The sequence below is a fragment of the Globicephala melas genome, chromosome 7 (genome assembly GCF_963455315.2).
Source record: "Globicephala melas chromosome 7, mGloMel1.2, whole genome shotgun sequence".
Classification (NCBI taxonomy): Eukaryota; Metazoa; Chordata; class Mammalia; order Artiodactyla; family Delphinidae; genus Globicephala; species Globicephala melas.
Window position 1 is genome coordinate 111,889,359 of NC_083320.1, and position 17,543 is coordinate 111,906,901.

At 41.6% G+C, this 17,543-nt stretch overlaps 1 protein-coding gene across 1 annotated transcript in view; it reads right to left on the minus strand.

Moving 5' to 3' along the window:
• The window catches only part of CFC1 (cryptic, EGF-CFC family member 1), a 71,435-nt gene that overhangs the window by 1,936 nt on the left and 51,956 nt on the right, over positions 1 to 17,543 (minus strand). Inside the window, exons 4-7 of the mRNA XM_030840412.2 lie at positions 7,962 to 8,034; positions 7,698 to 7,871; positions 6,851 to 6,965; positions 6,592 to 6,701 (exon numbers count right to left, since the gene is read on the minus strand). Of these exons, the coding sequence (XP_030696272.2) occupies positions 6,592 to 6,701; positions 6,851 to 6,965; positions 7,698 to 7,871; positions 7,962 to 8,034 (472 nt within the window). The remainder of the gene's footprint in view (positions 1 to 6,591; positions 6,702 to 6,850; positions 6,966 to 7,697; positions 7,872 to 7,961; positions 8,035 to 17,543) is intronic.

Here is a 17,543-nt window from a genome sequence, read left to right on the forward strand (position 1 = left end):
GTCCCTCCCAGGGGGCCCAAGGTCACCCATTGAGCTTAGTGAGAAAATATTAGAACTTCCACTCTATACTGATAGTAAAAAATTAAAATAAGCTTTATTAATATTTACTGTGTATTAGAATCTATGAAACCAATGGTTCTATGGCTTGTCCTTATTTTATGTCATACCAAAAAGGAAACTCTGCTACCGATGGATGATTTACTATAACCTGGGATTTTAATTATACACTTATCAAAAGGTCTCTTTTTAGACTTACGCAGACATAGAAGAGATTTTTATCATTATTTTAGTCTTAGGCATATATGTAAAGGAAGATATAAGTGAAATCAAATTTGTGAATGCCCAGCCTGTGTCACTGTGTCACCACCACTGAGTGGGGATTTAAATGGAGGCTACCTGGATGAGGATAATATCTTGTTTCAGTATGAGTTCCAGAGCCAGCATTCCCCAAACTTTCCAATTTGAAGATACCCCTGAATGCCCCTGGAGAGGCAGATGGTTTCCTCTCTGTGATGACACCCAGAGAAGCTCCCCCACTGAAACGGCACCTATCATGGGAGAATGTCCCAGAGGGATCTGACAAAGGGCCTGCTCTCTCCTGGAAAGCACGCCCACTGCTGAGAGCCAGCTGGGGCCAGGACCTAGGAGGGCCATCCTTCCAATAGGCCCACAGGCTGGCTCTGTTCGTTTGCTTGTTGGTTGGTTGGCTGACTGCTTTGTGCCAGAACTGTATTTTTTTTAATTGGGTTTGAAGGTGAGGCTTGACCTGACCCCCATCTGACATTTACATGACCTGTTTATCTCTGAAGACATTCGAATTTGCTACTTCACTGTGTCATTGTTTAGACTCTAAATTTTAGAACATAATGGTTCTTGATACTAAAGAAATATTTAATTCTTTGGGCTGTGTGGAGGAAGAATCACCCTCTTGGTAAAATGAGATCTTGGGCTGAATCAAGGACTGCTAGCTCCAAGGTTGTCATTCTTCTTGATTTTTTTTTTAAACTCTAATTATAACAGTGCTCATCAGTTAATAGTGTAATGGGTATTGTTCACAACCTAAAAACCACATTTCAGTAAATTTGCATATAAGTGCTAGATTATGAAGTCATTTTTTCTAACCTCATTGTATTGATGTGAATATGGTTGATGGTGATGATAATAAAGTAACAATATTTTACTTTATGTATAATATGAAACAGGTATAGGGCCTTTTCATCTTAACAAACCAATGGGGTAAATATTGCTGCTGTGGAGACTGAAGCACAGTTATTTAACCTTTCATAAAGATCATGAACATTACAACAACTATCTTGGGGGGTTTGAACAAGTATTTTGGGGATTTCCCATGCTTTTTTTATATGCTACATTGCCTCTTTACATGCAAAATTAACAAATGTAAATGAAGAAAATGGTAGAATGATAGTTAAACTGTCTTAAGCATATTGTATTTAGAGCACTGAAAACTGATTGTTTTAATGTAATATAATAGTAGGTAATAGCTTATATGGTGTTTCTTCTTTGGCACTATATTTGGAACTAAAAGGTCAAAGGTCTTCCATTCAATATTTATTTAGAATTATTATGCACAAAGCATTGTTTTAGGTCATGGAACAGAAAAAAATTATAAAATAGCTCACACCAACAAACAAGATTATTTTGCATAAATTTTATCCTGCCCTGCACCCTCACAGGGCAGGTTATCCTGCCCTTGAAAAGATATTATATTGGGACTAAGAAAGCCTGTCAAACTTGGACCCATAAAGTATCAGAGCAGGGAGAGCCCTTGGAGATCCTTTGGCCTTTGGGTCCCTGGAGGAGCCAGAGGACCACAGTTTTGTAGCACGTTGTTATCTATTTGTGATCCCCCATCCATATGTGTCCTTTCACAGTAGAAATATATTGTAAATACAGTTTTCCATTCTATCTTCCATATACTCTTCAAAGTCATCATAATCTTCCATTAAAGGAGTTAAAACATTTACTTACCTATTATTCTGCTGTTGGATTTACAACATGGTCAAATTTTCAATATTCTAAATAACACTATCAAAAATATTCTTAAAAAGCCCAGAAATAAACCAACACATTTATGGTCAATTAATCTATGACAAAGGAGACAAGATTATACATTGGAGAAAAGACAGTCTCTTCAATAAGTGGTGCTAGGAAAATTGGACAGCTACATGTAAAAGAATGAAATTAGAACACTCCCTAACACCAAACACAAAAATAAACTCAAAATGGATTAAAGACCTACATCGTAAGCATGGATACAATTAAACTCCTAGAGGAAAACACAGGCAGAACATTCTTTGACATAAATCACAGCAGTATTCTTTTGGATTTGTCTCCGAAAGCAAAGGAAGTAAAAGCAAAAATAAACAAATGGGACCTAATTAAACTTAAAAGCTTTTTTACAGAAAAGAAAACCACTGACAAAAAGGCAACTACTGAATGGGAGAAAGTATTTGCAAAGGATATGAGCTATAAGGGGTTGATATCCAACATATATAAACAGCTCATACAACTCAACATAAAAACAAAACAAAAAACCAGATTTAAAAAAATGGGCCGAAGAACTGAGTAGACATTTTTTCAAAGAGGAAATGCAGATGGCCAACAGGCACATGAAAAATTGGTCAACATTGCTAATCATCAGGGAAATGCAAATCAAAACCACAATGATATATCATCTCACAACTATCAGAATGGTTATCATCAAAAAGAACACAAAGAACAAATGTTGAGAATGTGGAGAAAAGGGAACCTTTGTACACTGTTGGTGGGAATATAAATCGGTGTAGCCAATGTCGAAAATAGTATGGAGGTTTTTCAAAAAACTAAAACTAGAATTACCATAAGACCCAGCAATTCCACTCCTGGGTGTACATACAAAAAAAAACAAAAACACTAATTCAAAAAGATACATGCACTCCAATGTTCATTAACAACATTATTTACAATTGCCAAAGCATGGAAGCAACCTAAGTGTCCACCAACAGATGAATGGATAAAGAAGATGTGATACACACACACACACACACACACACACACACACACACACACACACACACAGGAATACTACTCAGCTATAAAAAGAATGAAATTTTGCCATTTCAGCAACATGAATGGACTTGGAGGGTATTATGCCTAGTGAAATGTCAGATAGAGAAAGACAAATACTGTATGGTATTATTTATATGCAGAATCTAAAAAACACAACAAACTATTGAATAAAACAAAAAAGAAGCAGACTCACAGATATAGAGAACAAACTAGTGGTTACCAGAGGGGAGAAGAAAGTGGGGGAGGGCAATATAGGCGTAGGGAAAATAAAAGGGTTATTATAGGATTATATGAAATCATGTGTGTGAAACTTCTGAAAATTGTAAAGCACTATAGAATTTAAAGAGTCTTTCATTCAATTAAAAAAAGATATATTTAGGGCAAATCTACTCAGTGGCTCAGAGAAAAATTCAATAAAAAATGTGATTTTGCCAATAAAAGTTCTGGTTGTATCCATAATAAAATTTTAGTGTAAAAAAAAAAAACACTCCAAAACAATATCATCTTTAATTTATACTGATAATTATAGGAAGAGTCTGGAATGGTAAAGTGGTTAAGAATCAGACCCTGAACGCTTGTGCACTTTTGGTGGGAATGTAAATTTGTGCAGCCACTGTGGAAAACAGTATGGAACTTCCTCAAAAAATTAAAAATAGAACTACCATATGATCCAGCAATTCTGTTTCTGGGTATCTGTGCAAAGGAAATGAAAACACTAACTTTAGAAGATATCTGCATCTCTGTGTTCATTACACATTATTTACAATAGCTATGGAACAAAAGACATGGAAGCACCGTAGTGTCCATTTATGAATGAATAGATAAAGAAAATGTGAGCTATATACATATATGTATATAAAACAGAATATTATTCAGCCATTAAAAAAAGGAAATCTTGCCATTTGCAACAACATAGATGGACCTTGAAGGCATTATGCTAAGCAAAACAAGTCAGACAAAAAAGACAAATACCTCTGATTTCACTTTTTGTAAAATCTAAAAAAAAAAAAAAGAAAGAAAGAAAGAAAAGAAAAGAAAGAAACCAAAATCAGATTGGTGATTGCCAAAGGTGGGGAGCGAATGGGTGAAGGGGGTCAAAAGGTACAAACCTTCAGTTATAAAATAAATAAGTCATGGGGATGTAATGTATGACATGGTGACTATAGTTAATAACACTGTAGTGCATATTTGAAAGTTACTAAGAGAGTAGACCTTAAAAGTTCTCATCACAAGAAAAAAGATTATTGCTATGTGTGGTGATGGAGGTTAACTAGATTTGCTGTGATTATCAGTTCTCAATGTATACAAATATCAAATCACTGTGTTGTATACCTGAAACTAATATAACGTTATATGGCAATTATATCTCAATTTTTTAAAAAAGTGTTTGACATAGTTTAGGGATGTGCTTATGTACTCTGTGAACAGTAGCAATTTTATTCACAGATTAATATTAATTACATATTAATTATCAGTATGTCAATGTTTATATCAATATGCCATGGTATGTTAATTTATATTTTAAAATAATTTAAATGTTATTGCAAAATACCATATTGTTTCTAAATTAACAACTAACCTCTGTGATTATCTCTTAAGGAAAAAAAAAAAACAAAGACAAACTGTAGGAGTTAATCGCTCTAAGCTTCAGTTTCCTCAAATATAAAAGGGATAATACCTATTTCCTAGGCTTGTTATGAGAATTGAATAGGATTAAGTGTATAAAGTCCCTGAAATATACTGAGAGCTAATAAAGACAGTTATCATCATGATGATTGCCATTCTCACATCATCATAACCATCTATCAGTGCAGCTGCTATAATTATCATCGTCATCCTCATGTCATCATAACCACTGTCAACACAGTCACCACCGCTGTCACCTGCCCTGAAGCAGAATCAATGGGTCAAAGAGTACAAAAGGTAACTGCCCTTTCTGTACCTGACAAATTACTCTGAAAGATGACTGCACTATTTTGTTCAACTTTGATGAGCAGAAGCCACATTTTCAGAGTCGCTGTCACTGTCCTTAGCGGACAGCAGTCCCAGTCTTGGATGTTTCCCAGGATGTGAGCAGACATCCTAGAACCCAGTTCCTGCTCTGTTGCTTCTGAACCCAAGCTGGCCTTGCTTAGAAGATTGGAAATGATCACAGCTAGCCCTTTCCCCACATCACTGCTGGGGGCACCAATGACAAGTGGGAAATGACTTCACCTGTAGGACTACATAGGCACCATCTGCAGTTCTGATGCTTATTACATAATTTTGTCCTCCATTCTCTGGGGCGCTGAAAGAGCAGCTAGTGAATCAGGGGCACAGGCCCAGCAAACAGAGAGCCCAGTAGGAGAGGGAGGGAGGGAAAGGATATTGTACTATAATCACACTCCCCCCCACAGACACTGCGTGTACCAGGCGGAGCTGGCTGAGAAGGGGCAGCAGCCGTGGGGTTGAAGGGCTGCACCTTCACTAATCCAGGTTGCAGAGGAGGGAGGCTGAGCATTCATTAAGTGTGTTCCTCCACTAGGGGCCCCACCCAGGGAACCCCACCAAGAGGGCTCTGCCGCCAAGAGTGCTGCCCCTCTCCTGCAGTCCTGACAGTGGACAAGGGGGTGTGAAGCGGGGATGAAGGTTTGTGCTACCACTATGCGTGCCCTTAGATAGTGGAATTTGCCCAGGGTTGACTGTAGTGCAGGGAGGAACAGGAGAGTGGGCCTAAGGGCTTCACATGGAGCACACCCAGGGCTGGAAAGAGGGCTGAAGGGCTGTGCCTGCATTAACTGAGCCCCTCACTGCTGTCCCAGCCAGAGCTTACTGAAAAGGCGAGAGGGCGATGGAACTGGAGTGCCTTCTTTACTTGTGTCCCTGGTCCCTGCCCAAGACGATGGCTCAGCAGCAGGGCATTTTTTTGTTTTCTGACCTCGGAAGTTCACGTTCCTTACTTAGTTTTACAAGCAAAACATTTGCATTGAGTTGGGAACTGCTCAGAATCTTCATAAATGCATGTTCACCCTGCGTGCTCTCCACACCCCACTGGCTTTTATGTGGCAGGTCTGAGCTGTGGTTACCAGGCGCCTTCTTTCCCTGGGAGCACTGACGGGTTGGCCTTGAAGGGCAGCACCTGGCCATGCAGGACTGCTCCCGTCCTGCTCCAGCATTCCCTCGCATTTCACAGGTGAGAAGGTGGTGTTGGCTTAGTGTAGAGAAATACCTGTCTGCCAGGCGGGGCTCTGCTTACCAGCTTGCGCGCTCCCCGAATTCTGCTCTCTGTAAAGGACGCTTAAGGACACTGTTTGGACATCACGTATACACTCGGCAATCGGGATATGGGACGCTTAGGAATAAATTTTTAAATGACAGTAATAGTAATACACTGAGTGATTCACGACTTTCCCGAGTCATGAATCGACCCAGGTTGCCCATGCCTGGATTGTCTGGCACAGGGAGATCGCTATGGATCTCTGGGTAGGAAGGAGCAGCTGCCCCTGTGTGTGGGTTGTAGGCACAGTACGCGGGTCTTCTTACCACAGCGGCCGGGTGTCTGTAGCGGGAGGCAGTGCAGGGCCGCAAAGACACACCTGCAGAGGCGGCAGCCGCGGAAGGTCCAGGTTCCGTGCCCCAGCGCGCCGCATTCGCTGCGGAGGCGCAGGCCCGGCGTCAGTGCGCGGGCGCGCGCGCCCACGGCCCCGCCTCGCGCGCCCACGGCCCCGCCTCGCGCGCCCCCGCCGCCCGCTGCGCCCCCTCCGCCCCGCCCAGCCCGTAACCTGCTCAACCATCCGCCTACCTGTGCCTCTGGTCGTGCTCGCAGTAGCGGCCGGTGAAGTGAGCGGGGCACACGCAGAAGCTGCCCAGTACGCAGGTGCCGCCGTTCCGGCAGCAGCGCGGCCGCGGGGGCGCACCTGTGGGGGAGGCCTGGGCGTCAGCTCCGCGCGCAGCCCTCTGCATCTGAGAAGCCCGAGGAGGGCCGAGTAAGATCGCCGCCGGGAGGCAATAAAATTGGCTCCCTGCTAAGAGTGTTTGCTCAGGTAAACCCTGCTTGTTAACTTAAGGATTAAAACACGAACTACCTGGGGTGCCTGCGGGTCAGGAAGGAGCCGGAGCCCTAAGACAGACGGGAAACCCTGCCCCCTACAAGTAGGGTGTTCTTTCTTTCCTCCTTTCACATGTTAAAGTTAGGCTGTGACTTCCCAAGATGGTGATTAAAGACTGGCCTCTCGGGCGGGCGGGGACCACCCACGGGTGTGAAGAAGGCAAAAAAAAAAAAATTTTTTTTTTAATTCCACCACTGCCCATCCATGCCCCCACCTCCACTGCGGACCCCCTGGGGACCAGGGGTCTGGAGCCTGAGAGTCTGCAATAGGACTAGCAAAGGTCCGCTATTATCCTGGGTTGGGATAGTTGCTTTAAATACATTAAAATCACAGTGCTCTGAACCCGCAGAAAAATACCTGTTTAAGAGCGAACGCAACGTTTTACCAATAAAATAGTAAAACATTTTTCAGAGTAAAAGAGCACCTCACTAGAAAATATTTTTTACTTTATAAGGTATCATTATTTGAAGATGTTAAAATGTTTTATAAACTCAGAGTTCACTGACCGAGATGACCTTTGTGGGCAGCATCGCGACTTACGCTCTCGGAAAGTCCGCGAGTAGGGCAATGAACCCTGCGGCCTCCAGCCCTCCGCGCTGTCGTTCTCCTCCCTAAAATTATTCGAGGTCCAATCGAGTGTTTTCTGCTGGAGCTTCTGAGCTGTAGCACTGTTGATTCCTTCTCTACTACCTTTATATTTCTCTCTTTGATAGCCTTAAAAAGTTAATTGAAAATATGAGACTGATCATGATTGAGAAGCAAATATGCAACAAAAACTGAGACTATAAACAAAATGGTTCTTACTGTTTCCCACGTGGATGATCTGTAATGCCAAACTGATCATAAACAGAAGCCTAGAATATTTAAAGAAAGTTATCAAAGTTTAAAATATAAATAAGTATGAGCAGAAATTTATATATGTATAAGATGTAATGCATTCATATACAAATATATGAGTATATAATGTGTAGGTATATTTTTAATGTACAATAAATATTATGCAGTCATTTTGTAACTTGTAGATTTTGATTAATGTTGTCATCCCTTAGAAAGATGTTGAGACCAAGAGTGTATGTGTCCCTTTAAGAGAAGGAACATCGTGCATGCATTGCAATTTATTCAGGCTCTTCAACACCCCTCTTGGCTCTGAGATCTAGATGATCTCCGTTCTTACCTAACAGAGTGGCTCCGGGTCATTTTCCTACTGACACGTCTGGTATAAAAGTCTCCTTCTCTCATGGATACATTGAGGATCTCCAAGGAAGCTGAGTCTGACAGTTTTTGTATTTGAAGGTGTCTTTACTGCAGGTCCTGGTAGAACTGCCTCAGGAGCCAAGATGGATAAGTACAGAAGACACAGGTATTTCCTACTCTCTACCCAGGCCACGAGAAACAGCAGTGAGAAACAGCAATGAGGTCTCTGAGTTCTGCTGTGCAACTCGCTTAGGCAAAGGCAGGCTGTGACAGGCAGGGCCCAAAAGTGAGCCTCAGGGATCGTCCCCTCAATGAGACCCCGCTGGGGGTGGGGGCAGGGTGGGGTGGAGACACAGCCGGATTCTCTCCCCAACAGTGTTTACTGTACTGATAGCAGCAGGAGCGGTCAACCCCTAATGTAAAACATCAGTGACCAAAGCAACAAGCCTTTCCCTCCCTGAAAAAAACAAAAACTTAAAACCTCAACGTGAACAAAAAGCTTTCATAGGAAAATAGAGATTTTATATTGCACACTCCTTGTACTGGGGGATGGTGAGGAGCCCAACTAGAGAAGGGAACAGTTGTGTGGGACAGAATTGATCTCTGGTGGCCTCTGCCTGCAGCAGCTTAAAGCAGGGTTTCGGTTCGGCCAGAGGTTGAAGTCAGGCCTCGGCAGTGAGCATGCTGAATCCTAGCCACTAGACCACCACCACCAGTGGCCAGTGACAAGGCCCTGGCCCGTCAGCTGTGTAGAAATGAATTTCCACGTAGAGATGGAAAGTAGTGAAGCAAGTGAAGTGTTTATTAGGAGGAAAAAGGGTACGTGTGGATAGACACACGGGTGGGCTCAGAGGAGAGTCACGCCCTCGTGGTAGTTTGAATCATTTTTATGGGACATTTCTGCCGGGTTTCCTTTGGCCAGTCATCTTGCTTTGCCTCGTTCTGAGTCTGTATTTGGTACATCTCAGGGTCCTCCCATGAGTTGTGGGCACATCTCTTGGCCAAGGTGGATTCTAGCGAAGAGGCCTGTGGGAAGGTTGACATCACTTACTATGGGGCGGCACCCCCTCCCTTTTTGACCCAAGGAGCCTTTCTGCACCTGTGTAGTCAGGAAGGTCTCCTTGACTGAGAATGAGAATGAGGAATCTGTGGTCTTTTATCTCTTACCTGGGCGGGGCCCAGCCTTCTCTCTCTCTCCTGCTGTTATGGAGTTTCTGTCCACAGGGAAGAAACTTCAGCTGTTCAGCCTGGGGCCCATCTATCTCCTGCCTCAGAACCAGCAGACTTGAGTTCCAAAAGCCTTGAGTGGGGAGCATGAAGATAAAGAGAGTCCTTTCATACCTCCTTTCTGAGGATGCATCAATATTTTCACAAACAGGGCCTTTTCTCTGTGCCTAGCATAGTGGTGAATATATCATATTCATTACCCAATTAATACAGCACCCCTCGGGGGAGGCACTCTTATTACCCCTCATGTTTCAGTGAGGCTTAGAGTTTAAGTCCAAAGCTTTTGGCATTTAGATCTTTGAAAAACATGAAATGCACAGATATTACAAGAAGGCTGCAGGGTGCTGGGTATCTGAAGACCACTGAGCACAGGGGTAACTGCCACCTGCTAGTGTCTGATGAGGGGCCTGCTCTGTATCCAAGAGGGGAATGGTTTGGGGGCCTCTTCTGGGTCTTGCTAATTTTCAATTTTTCTAATTGCCAAAATAAGGACTGGGCCCTTTTATCACACTGCAGAGGACACCTTGCAACTCTGGATCAAATTGTTCTTTGATTTTTGCATAAAAACTACTTTCTAAAAATAGCATGCTTCCTCCAAAGATGAAATAGTCTTCGATACTGATTTAATGTTTTAAACCTTTAAATGGGAGGTTAATTAAAGATGCCATTAAATAAACTAGTAGGGAATTGGTGAGCCTGGCCGCCATGAAGCCTTCCAAAAGCTGGGTCTGTGAGCTTCCAGGACCAGGACCTGCAGATCTCAGTGGGCAAAACTCAGGAGACACGAGGAGGTTGCCTCATACCTTCGTGAAGCATCTGTAATGGGAGTCATGACAAATATACTTTTAGACTTAAGGGTTATTAAATCGAAAACCATAATTTAGTTACATATGAAAATAAGTATATATATGACTTTAAATCAATAGAAAGTTCTTTATGAGCGACGTGGGTTGTACACTAAAAACCGTGGATAAGCTAAAGGATTATATTTCTTTGAATAAAAAGTTTTAAAATTGTTCAGTTTATAAGAAGATATTGAACCCAAACCTTTCTGACAATATTTAACGTTTTATAAGTAGTTTGTAAAATCTACAGTTTCTTTTATTAAATTTTGTATTTTCAAATATACACAAAAGCTAGGATGATGATTCAATAACATTTGGTTCAACAATCAACCTTTGCCAATCTTAAGTGTTATTTTCCTCCACACTTTTCTTTTCTTGGTGTTTTTTAAGGCAAATCTCAGACATCACGATATTTCCTACATCAAATAAGGTTTTGAAAATATGCATCTTATAAATGGAAACTGTAGAAAAAGGAAGGGAAATGTCTTGCCAGCAAGACAGGATTGAGGCTAGAAATAGGATGAATGTCCCATCTCTGGCTGTTTGCTTAGGATCTGAAGTTAGCTCTGGATTGAGGCTAGAAATAGGATGAATGTCCCATCTCTGGCTGTTTGCTTAAGATCTGAAGTCAGCTCTGAGGAGGGAATGGGCTGAAGGCTTAGGGGTGATAAAACACTCTGACACTTGCTCTCATTTACTTAAAGGTCTTACAAAGAGTTTTGCATTTCACTAGGAGGAGCCCAGGTTTGCTTAGTTAATAAGACCCTGCTGGAAGGGGTTGCCAGGGAGCAGCTGGAGGGCCTCTGGTGGGCAGGCAGACCAACACCCCTCCCCCCTCCCACCCCTCCCCCCCTCCCCCGCCCTGTCCAGGGAAGGTCCTCTTTCTTGTTATCAGTTGTAAACAGATAAGACTGGAGCCGGCCCACCCATCAGACTCCTTTTGAGTTGACATGAAGTGTGTGGGAATTGGGATACCCTGTCTCAAGACTGGAGACGACCCCACCACTATGTCTTCAGTACATCAAACAGTCACTGAGGAATATGTTCAACAACAAATTAAGTGTGAGAGAATTCTCTGGGAGCAGGTCATTGATGTGTACTTATTGGGGTTTCCGGGAAGCTCTTAAAACGTGCTTAGGCCACACCTCAGGCCCTCTGCTCAGAACCCCCAGGGCAGGGCAGAGCTAGCGTCAGGATTTTTAAACCTGCCCAGGTGTTTCTAGTGTGCTGCCAAGCCTGGGACGTGTCCAAGTCCTCCTTGGCTGTGCGCTCCCTAGAATGGAAACGCTCAGCACAGCACCTGGTGCACGGCACCACACAACAGTCAATGCCCTATCATACCCACTTTTCAGTGAGGAAATTGAGATGTAAGAAGTTAAGAAACCACCTTTGGGATAGATGACTAACATATAGCTGTGCAGGGCCTTGAACCTGGGTTCATCTGATCTAAAATCTGTGTTTGATTCAAGTTGCTTTAGAATTATTGAGTGTTTAATGTAGACTAGGTATACTATACTCACTAGTTACACAGATTGCTTTGTTTTATTGCCATCACATCCTTAATGAGATAGGAGGGGGGCAGGGCACAGCCTTTAAAAGAATGACAGCCGTTGAGGACATGACAGAAACCGGTTAGAACCAACTAGGTCCAAGATGGTGGACGACTGACTTCCACTAGACCTTGAGTCTCAGTATACACTCATCGTAATACATGAACATCCTAAACGACACATCCACAGGTGCCATGAAAGTTCCCAGGCAGATCATAAAAGACCAAAAAGTGGACGGTGGCCCAATTCCTGGAAATCCCTGCCCCTTCCCCCAAATAGTTGGAATAATCCCCCCACTTATTAGCCTATGAAATTACGCAGCCCTATAAAAGCTGACAACCCCGTACCCTGCCTTCTGAGATGGCCCACTCTGTCTGTGGAGTGTGTTTCTTCCTGAATAAACCTTTCACTTTACTGTGGCTCGCTTTTGAATTCTTTCCTGCATGAAGCCAAGCCACTCAGTGGCCGTCCCAGGGACTTGCCTGAGACCTGGCACGTGACCATCCTCTCGCGCCCCACTTTCTTTCCTGCAACGTTATGACATTGATACTAATTTCTACATTTTGTAGGTGCGAAAAATGAGGTTTCAAGAGTTGAGGACTTGCACAGTGCCTCACAGCAGTGCCCAGCAGTCAGAGCCGAGCTACTGCTCCAAATCCTTCCTGTGTGCCCACCTGAACCCGGCTGAGGGCTTCTATGGGACACAGTGGAGGAGAGTGGATGGAGAGACGCTGCCCCCTCCTGCAGTAAGGGAGGGATTTAGAGAGCAGAAATCATGTATTGAGGTGGTCACAGGAAGGGGCAGGGCACTGACTGCTGGAGGGAAGGAGGCCTCAGGTGAATGACAGCAGGGACAAGGGTGGAAGGGCAGGAAGAGAGGGTGTGGGTGGAGACATTTGATGCAGGTCAGATGATGGGGAGCCTGGATGCTCTTCCCCGAATTCAGGCAGACCTCAATAGGGATCAAGTGGGAGTTCAGAGAAAAGAAAAGTTAAATATGTTACACATATTTAACAACCAATGTCATTTTTCTCTGATTATGAAAAATGTATTCTGATGTTAGTCAATTTGGGAAGTACAGAAAAACACAAAAGAGAAGATAAAAATCACTCATATTGTCATTCCTCAGAAATGGCTATTAGCTTTTTCATCCAAGTCCATTATTACCCCCCATGTAAAAACTGAGGCAAATGAGACAGAGTTTAAGACAGATTTTTGGAAAACATGAACTGTACGCATATTAGGAGAAGCAGCCTGCAGAGTGCATGTGCAGTGTCTGAAGACCACTGCGTGCAGGGGTCCCTGCCACCTGCCAATGTGTCATAGTTTTAGGTTAATCCTAGGTGATTTTTATATTTTTATTTCATTGTAAATGGTATGTTTTTTGTTATTTAACTTTTCTCTTTGCTGCTTGTATTTAGGAATACACTTGAGGTTTCTTTCTTCTTTTTTAATTGTGGTAAAATATATATAAACACAAAAGTCTTAGCTCAGGCTGCTATAACAAAACCCCATAGGCTTAGGCTGGAAGGCTTAAACACCAGACATGTATTCCTCATAGTTCTGGAGGCTGGGAAATCCAAGATCAAGGTGCTAACAGAATCGGTTCCTGGTGAGGGCTCTCTTCCTGGCTTGTAGACAGTTGCCTTCTCACTGTGTCCTTACATGGCACAAAGGAAGGGCAGGAACTAAGCTCTCTGGTCTCTTCCCACCTTAAAGGTCCCACCATCATTACATGATCTGAACCTCCCAAAGGCCCCATTTGTTTTGCTGAAAGACATGCTTTCAACTTCAGGTTCAGAGGATTCACCGGCAAAATAACCACGCCACACATCAATAAGCAAGAAATAAGGAAATTTATTATATTAGTAGTAAGTTACAGTGTAAGGACCAGTTATATATATATAGACAGAAAAATAAATGTACATACATTACCAAATTGGGAAAAACAAGCAACATCACCAACCTGGGAGAATTTGCATCACCACGTTGGCAGAACAAGCAATATATAGAGAAAGAGATAAAAGCGCATACATCACCAACTGGGGAAACACCTACATCCAGATCCAAGCAATGCTGGGAAGTCCCTGGAACAGCAGCAATCTGGAGTCCCAATTGGGAAGGTCCCGGTCAGTGCATCCATCCAACGGGTGAGACTTCAGAGTGCCGCTCAAAGGAGTCCTGCTTTTCACGCCAAGCTGCAAGCCGGTAGTCATCAGCTTACATGCAAATATGCAGCTCTGGCTATTAGCATAAATGCTTTGATACTTTAGTCTAAGTTTCAGAATGTTCGCTGATCCCTGGGAACTGGCCAGATTCCCAAGGTCCAGGAAGCTTCGTGACTTACTCCCTTTTTTATCTGTTGGTTCTCAAAACCTGCTTTCACCGATTCAGCTGACCTGCACATAGTCCAGCAGTTCGGTATGGAGCTTCTTTCAGGGTCTTTGTTTAGTCAAAGGCCCATTGTTGTCTCTGAAGCCTGAACAAGACTATTAATTTTCCCAACACCATTTCCAAGATACCATCACATTGGGGGTTACAGCTTCAATATACAAATTTTCAGGGGACCATAGCATAATTCAGTCCATAGCAAAATTTGCCGTTTTACCATATATAAGTGTATTACATTCATAATGTTGTGTGACCATCACCACTAATTCAAAACATTTTCATTACCCCAAAAGAAACTGTACCCATGTAGCAACAAATCCCCATTGCCTGCATACCTGGCCACAGGTAACCTCTAATCTACTTTCTGTCTCTATGAATAATGCCAATTCTAGATATTTCATATGAGTGGAATCATTCATTATTTGTCCTTTTCCTTCTGGCTCATTTCACGCAGCATAATTTATTCAGGTTCATCCATGTTGTAGCCTGTATCAAAACTTTATTCCTTTTGATGGATGAATAGTATTTCATTGTGTGTATGTGTGTGTGTATATATATATATATATATATATATATACACACACACACATATACATATATATATATGTATGTATGTATGTATACATGCACAGGTATACCACATTTTATTTATCCATTCTTCTGGGAATTTTTTGTTGTTGTTGTTTTGGCTGTGCCCCGCAGCTTGTGGGATCTTAGTTCCCTGACCGGGAACCGAACCCAGTACCCTGAGATGGTCATGTGGTTTCTCCTTTCATTCTGTTAATATGGTATACTACATTGATTGATTTTTTTTAAAATTTTTTTTGTACACTGAAATATCCTTTCACTACAGGAATAACTCCCACTTGGTTATGGTGTACTATTCTTTTATTATATTAAACAGGATGTTAGCTGTTGAATTCAGTTTGCTAGTATTTTATTGAGGATTTTGCATTAATATTCATAAGGGATCTTGATCTGTAGTTTTTCTCTTCTTTTAGTGTCTTTTTCTGGCCTTGATATCAGGGTAACAGTTGCTCCAAATTATAAATTAGGACATGTTCCTCCTCTTCAATATTTTGGGAGAGTTTGAGAAGGATTGATATTTTTCTTCTTTTTCAAAGTAAACATTCGCCCCTATAAATTTACCTCTTAGCACTGCTTTTGATGCATCCCATATGTTTTGGTATGACATGTTTCTATTTTCATTTGTCTCAAGATATTTTCAAAATTGCTTTGTGACTTCTCTTTCATCCATCAGTTGCTTGAGTGTGTTGTTTACTTCCCACATATTTGTGAGTTTCTAAGTTTTCCTTTTATTAGTACAGTTTAGTTTCATTCCATTGTGTTTGGAAAGATACTTTATTTGATTTCTCTTTATTTTAAAATAAATTTATTTATTTTGGGCTGCGTTGGGTCTTCATTGCTGCATTCAGGCTTTCTCTAGTTGCGGCACTTGGGGGCTACTCTTCATTGTGGTGCGCGGGCTCCTTCTCATTGTGGTGGTTTCTCTTGTTGCAGAGCACCAGCTCTAGGTGCGCACGTGGGCTCAGTAGTTGTGGCTCACGGGCTTAGTTGCTCCACAGCATGTGGGATCGTCCCGGACGAGGGCTCAAACCCATGTCCCCTGCATTGGCAGGTGGTTTCTTAACCACCGTGCCATCAGGGAAGCCTACTTTGTATGATTTCAATCTTTAAAATGTAGTAAGGTTTTTTTTGTGTACTAAGTATGGAGATATACATTGGAGAATGGCCCATATATACTTGAGAAGAATGTGTATTCTGTTGCTGTTGAGTAGAGTGTTCTGTATATGTCTTTTAGGTCTGATTAGTTTGTAGTTGTTCAAGTCTTCTATTTACTTACTGATCATCTGCCTGGTTGTCCTATCCATTAGTGAAAATAGGATATCACATTGTCCAACTATTATTGTAGAACTGTCTATTTCTCCCTTCAGTTCTGTCAATTTCACTTCATGGAACTTGCTGTTAGTTGTATATGTGTATGTTTATGACTTGTTATATCTTCTTCATGAATTTGAACTTTTATCAATATATAATATCCTTTTTTGTCTCTTGCACATTTTTTCCTTAAAGTTTATTTTGTCTGATAATATAGCTACTTCTGTTCTCTTTGGTTGCTATTTGAGTGAAATATTTTTTTGCATCCTTTAAATTTCAACTTATTTTGTCTTTGTATCTTTGTGAGTCTTTTATAGGTAGATCATGTTTTTAAAATTTTAATCCATTCTTCCATTGTCTTCCTTTTATATGTTGTGTTAGTTTCAAGTGCAAAGCAAAGTGACATATATATATATGTATATAGAGATATATATATTCTTTTTTTCAGATTCTTTTCCATTATAGGATATTACAAGATACTGAGTATAGTTCCCTGTGCTATACAGTAGGTACTTGTTGTTTACCTATTTTATATATAGTAGTGTGTGTATGTTAATCCCAAACTCCTAATTTATTTGTCCCCCTCATCCCCACTATCCCCTTTGGTAACCATAATTTTGTTTTCTATCTCTGTGAACCTATTTCTGTTTTGAAATAAGTTCATTGGTATCATGTTTTTTTAGATTCCAAAAATAAGTGATACCATATGATATTTGTCTTTCCCTGTCTGACTTACTTAGTATGATAATCTCTACGTCCATCCACGTTGATGCAAATGGCATCATTTCATTCTCTTTTTATGGCTGAGTAATATTCCATTGCATACATGTGCCACATCTTCTTTATAAATTCATCTATCAATGGACATTTAGGTTGCTTTGATGTCTTGGCTATTGTAAATAGTGCTGCTATGAACATTGGGGTGCACGTATCTTTTCAAATTGGAATTTTCTCCAGATATATGCCCAGGAGTGGGATTGCAGGATCATATGGTAACTGTATTTTTTTTGTTTGTTTTTTAAGGAACCTCCATACAGTTTTCCATAGTGCTTACATCAATTTACATTCCCACCAACAGTGAACTAAGGTTCTCTTTTCTCCACATCCTCGCCAATATTTGCTACTTGTAGACTTTTTCATGGTAGACATTCTGAAAGGTCTGAGGTGATATCTTACTGTGGTTTTGATTTGCATTTCCCTGGTGATTAGTGATATTGAGCATCTTTTCATGTACCTGTAGCCATCTGTATGTCTTCTTAGGGAGACTGTCTATTCAGGTC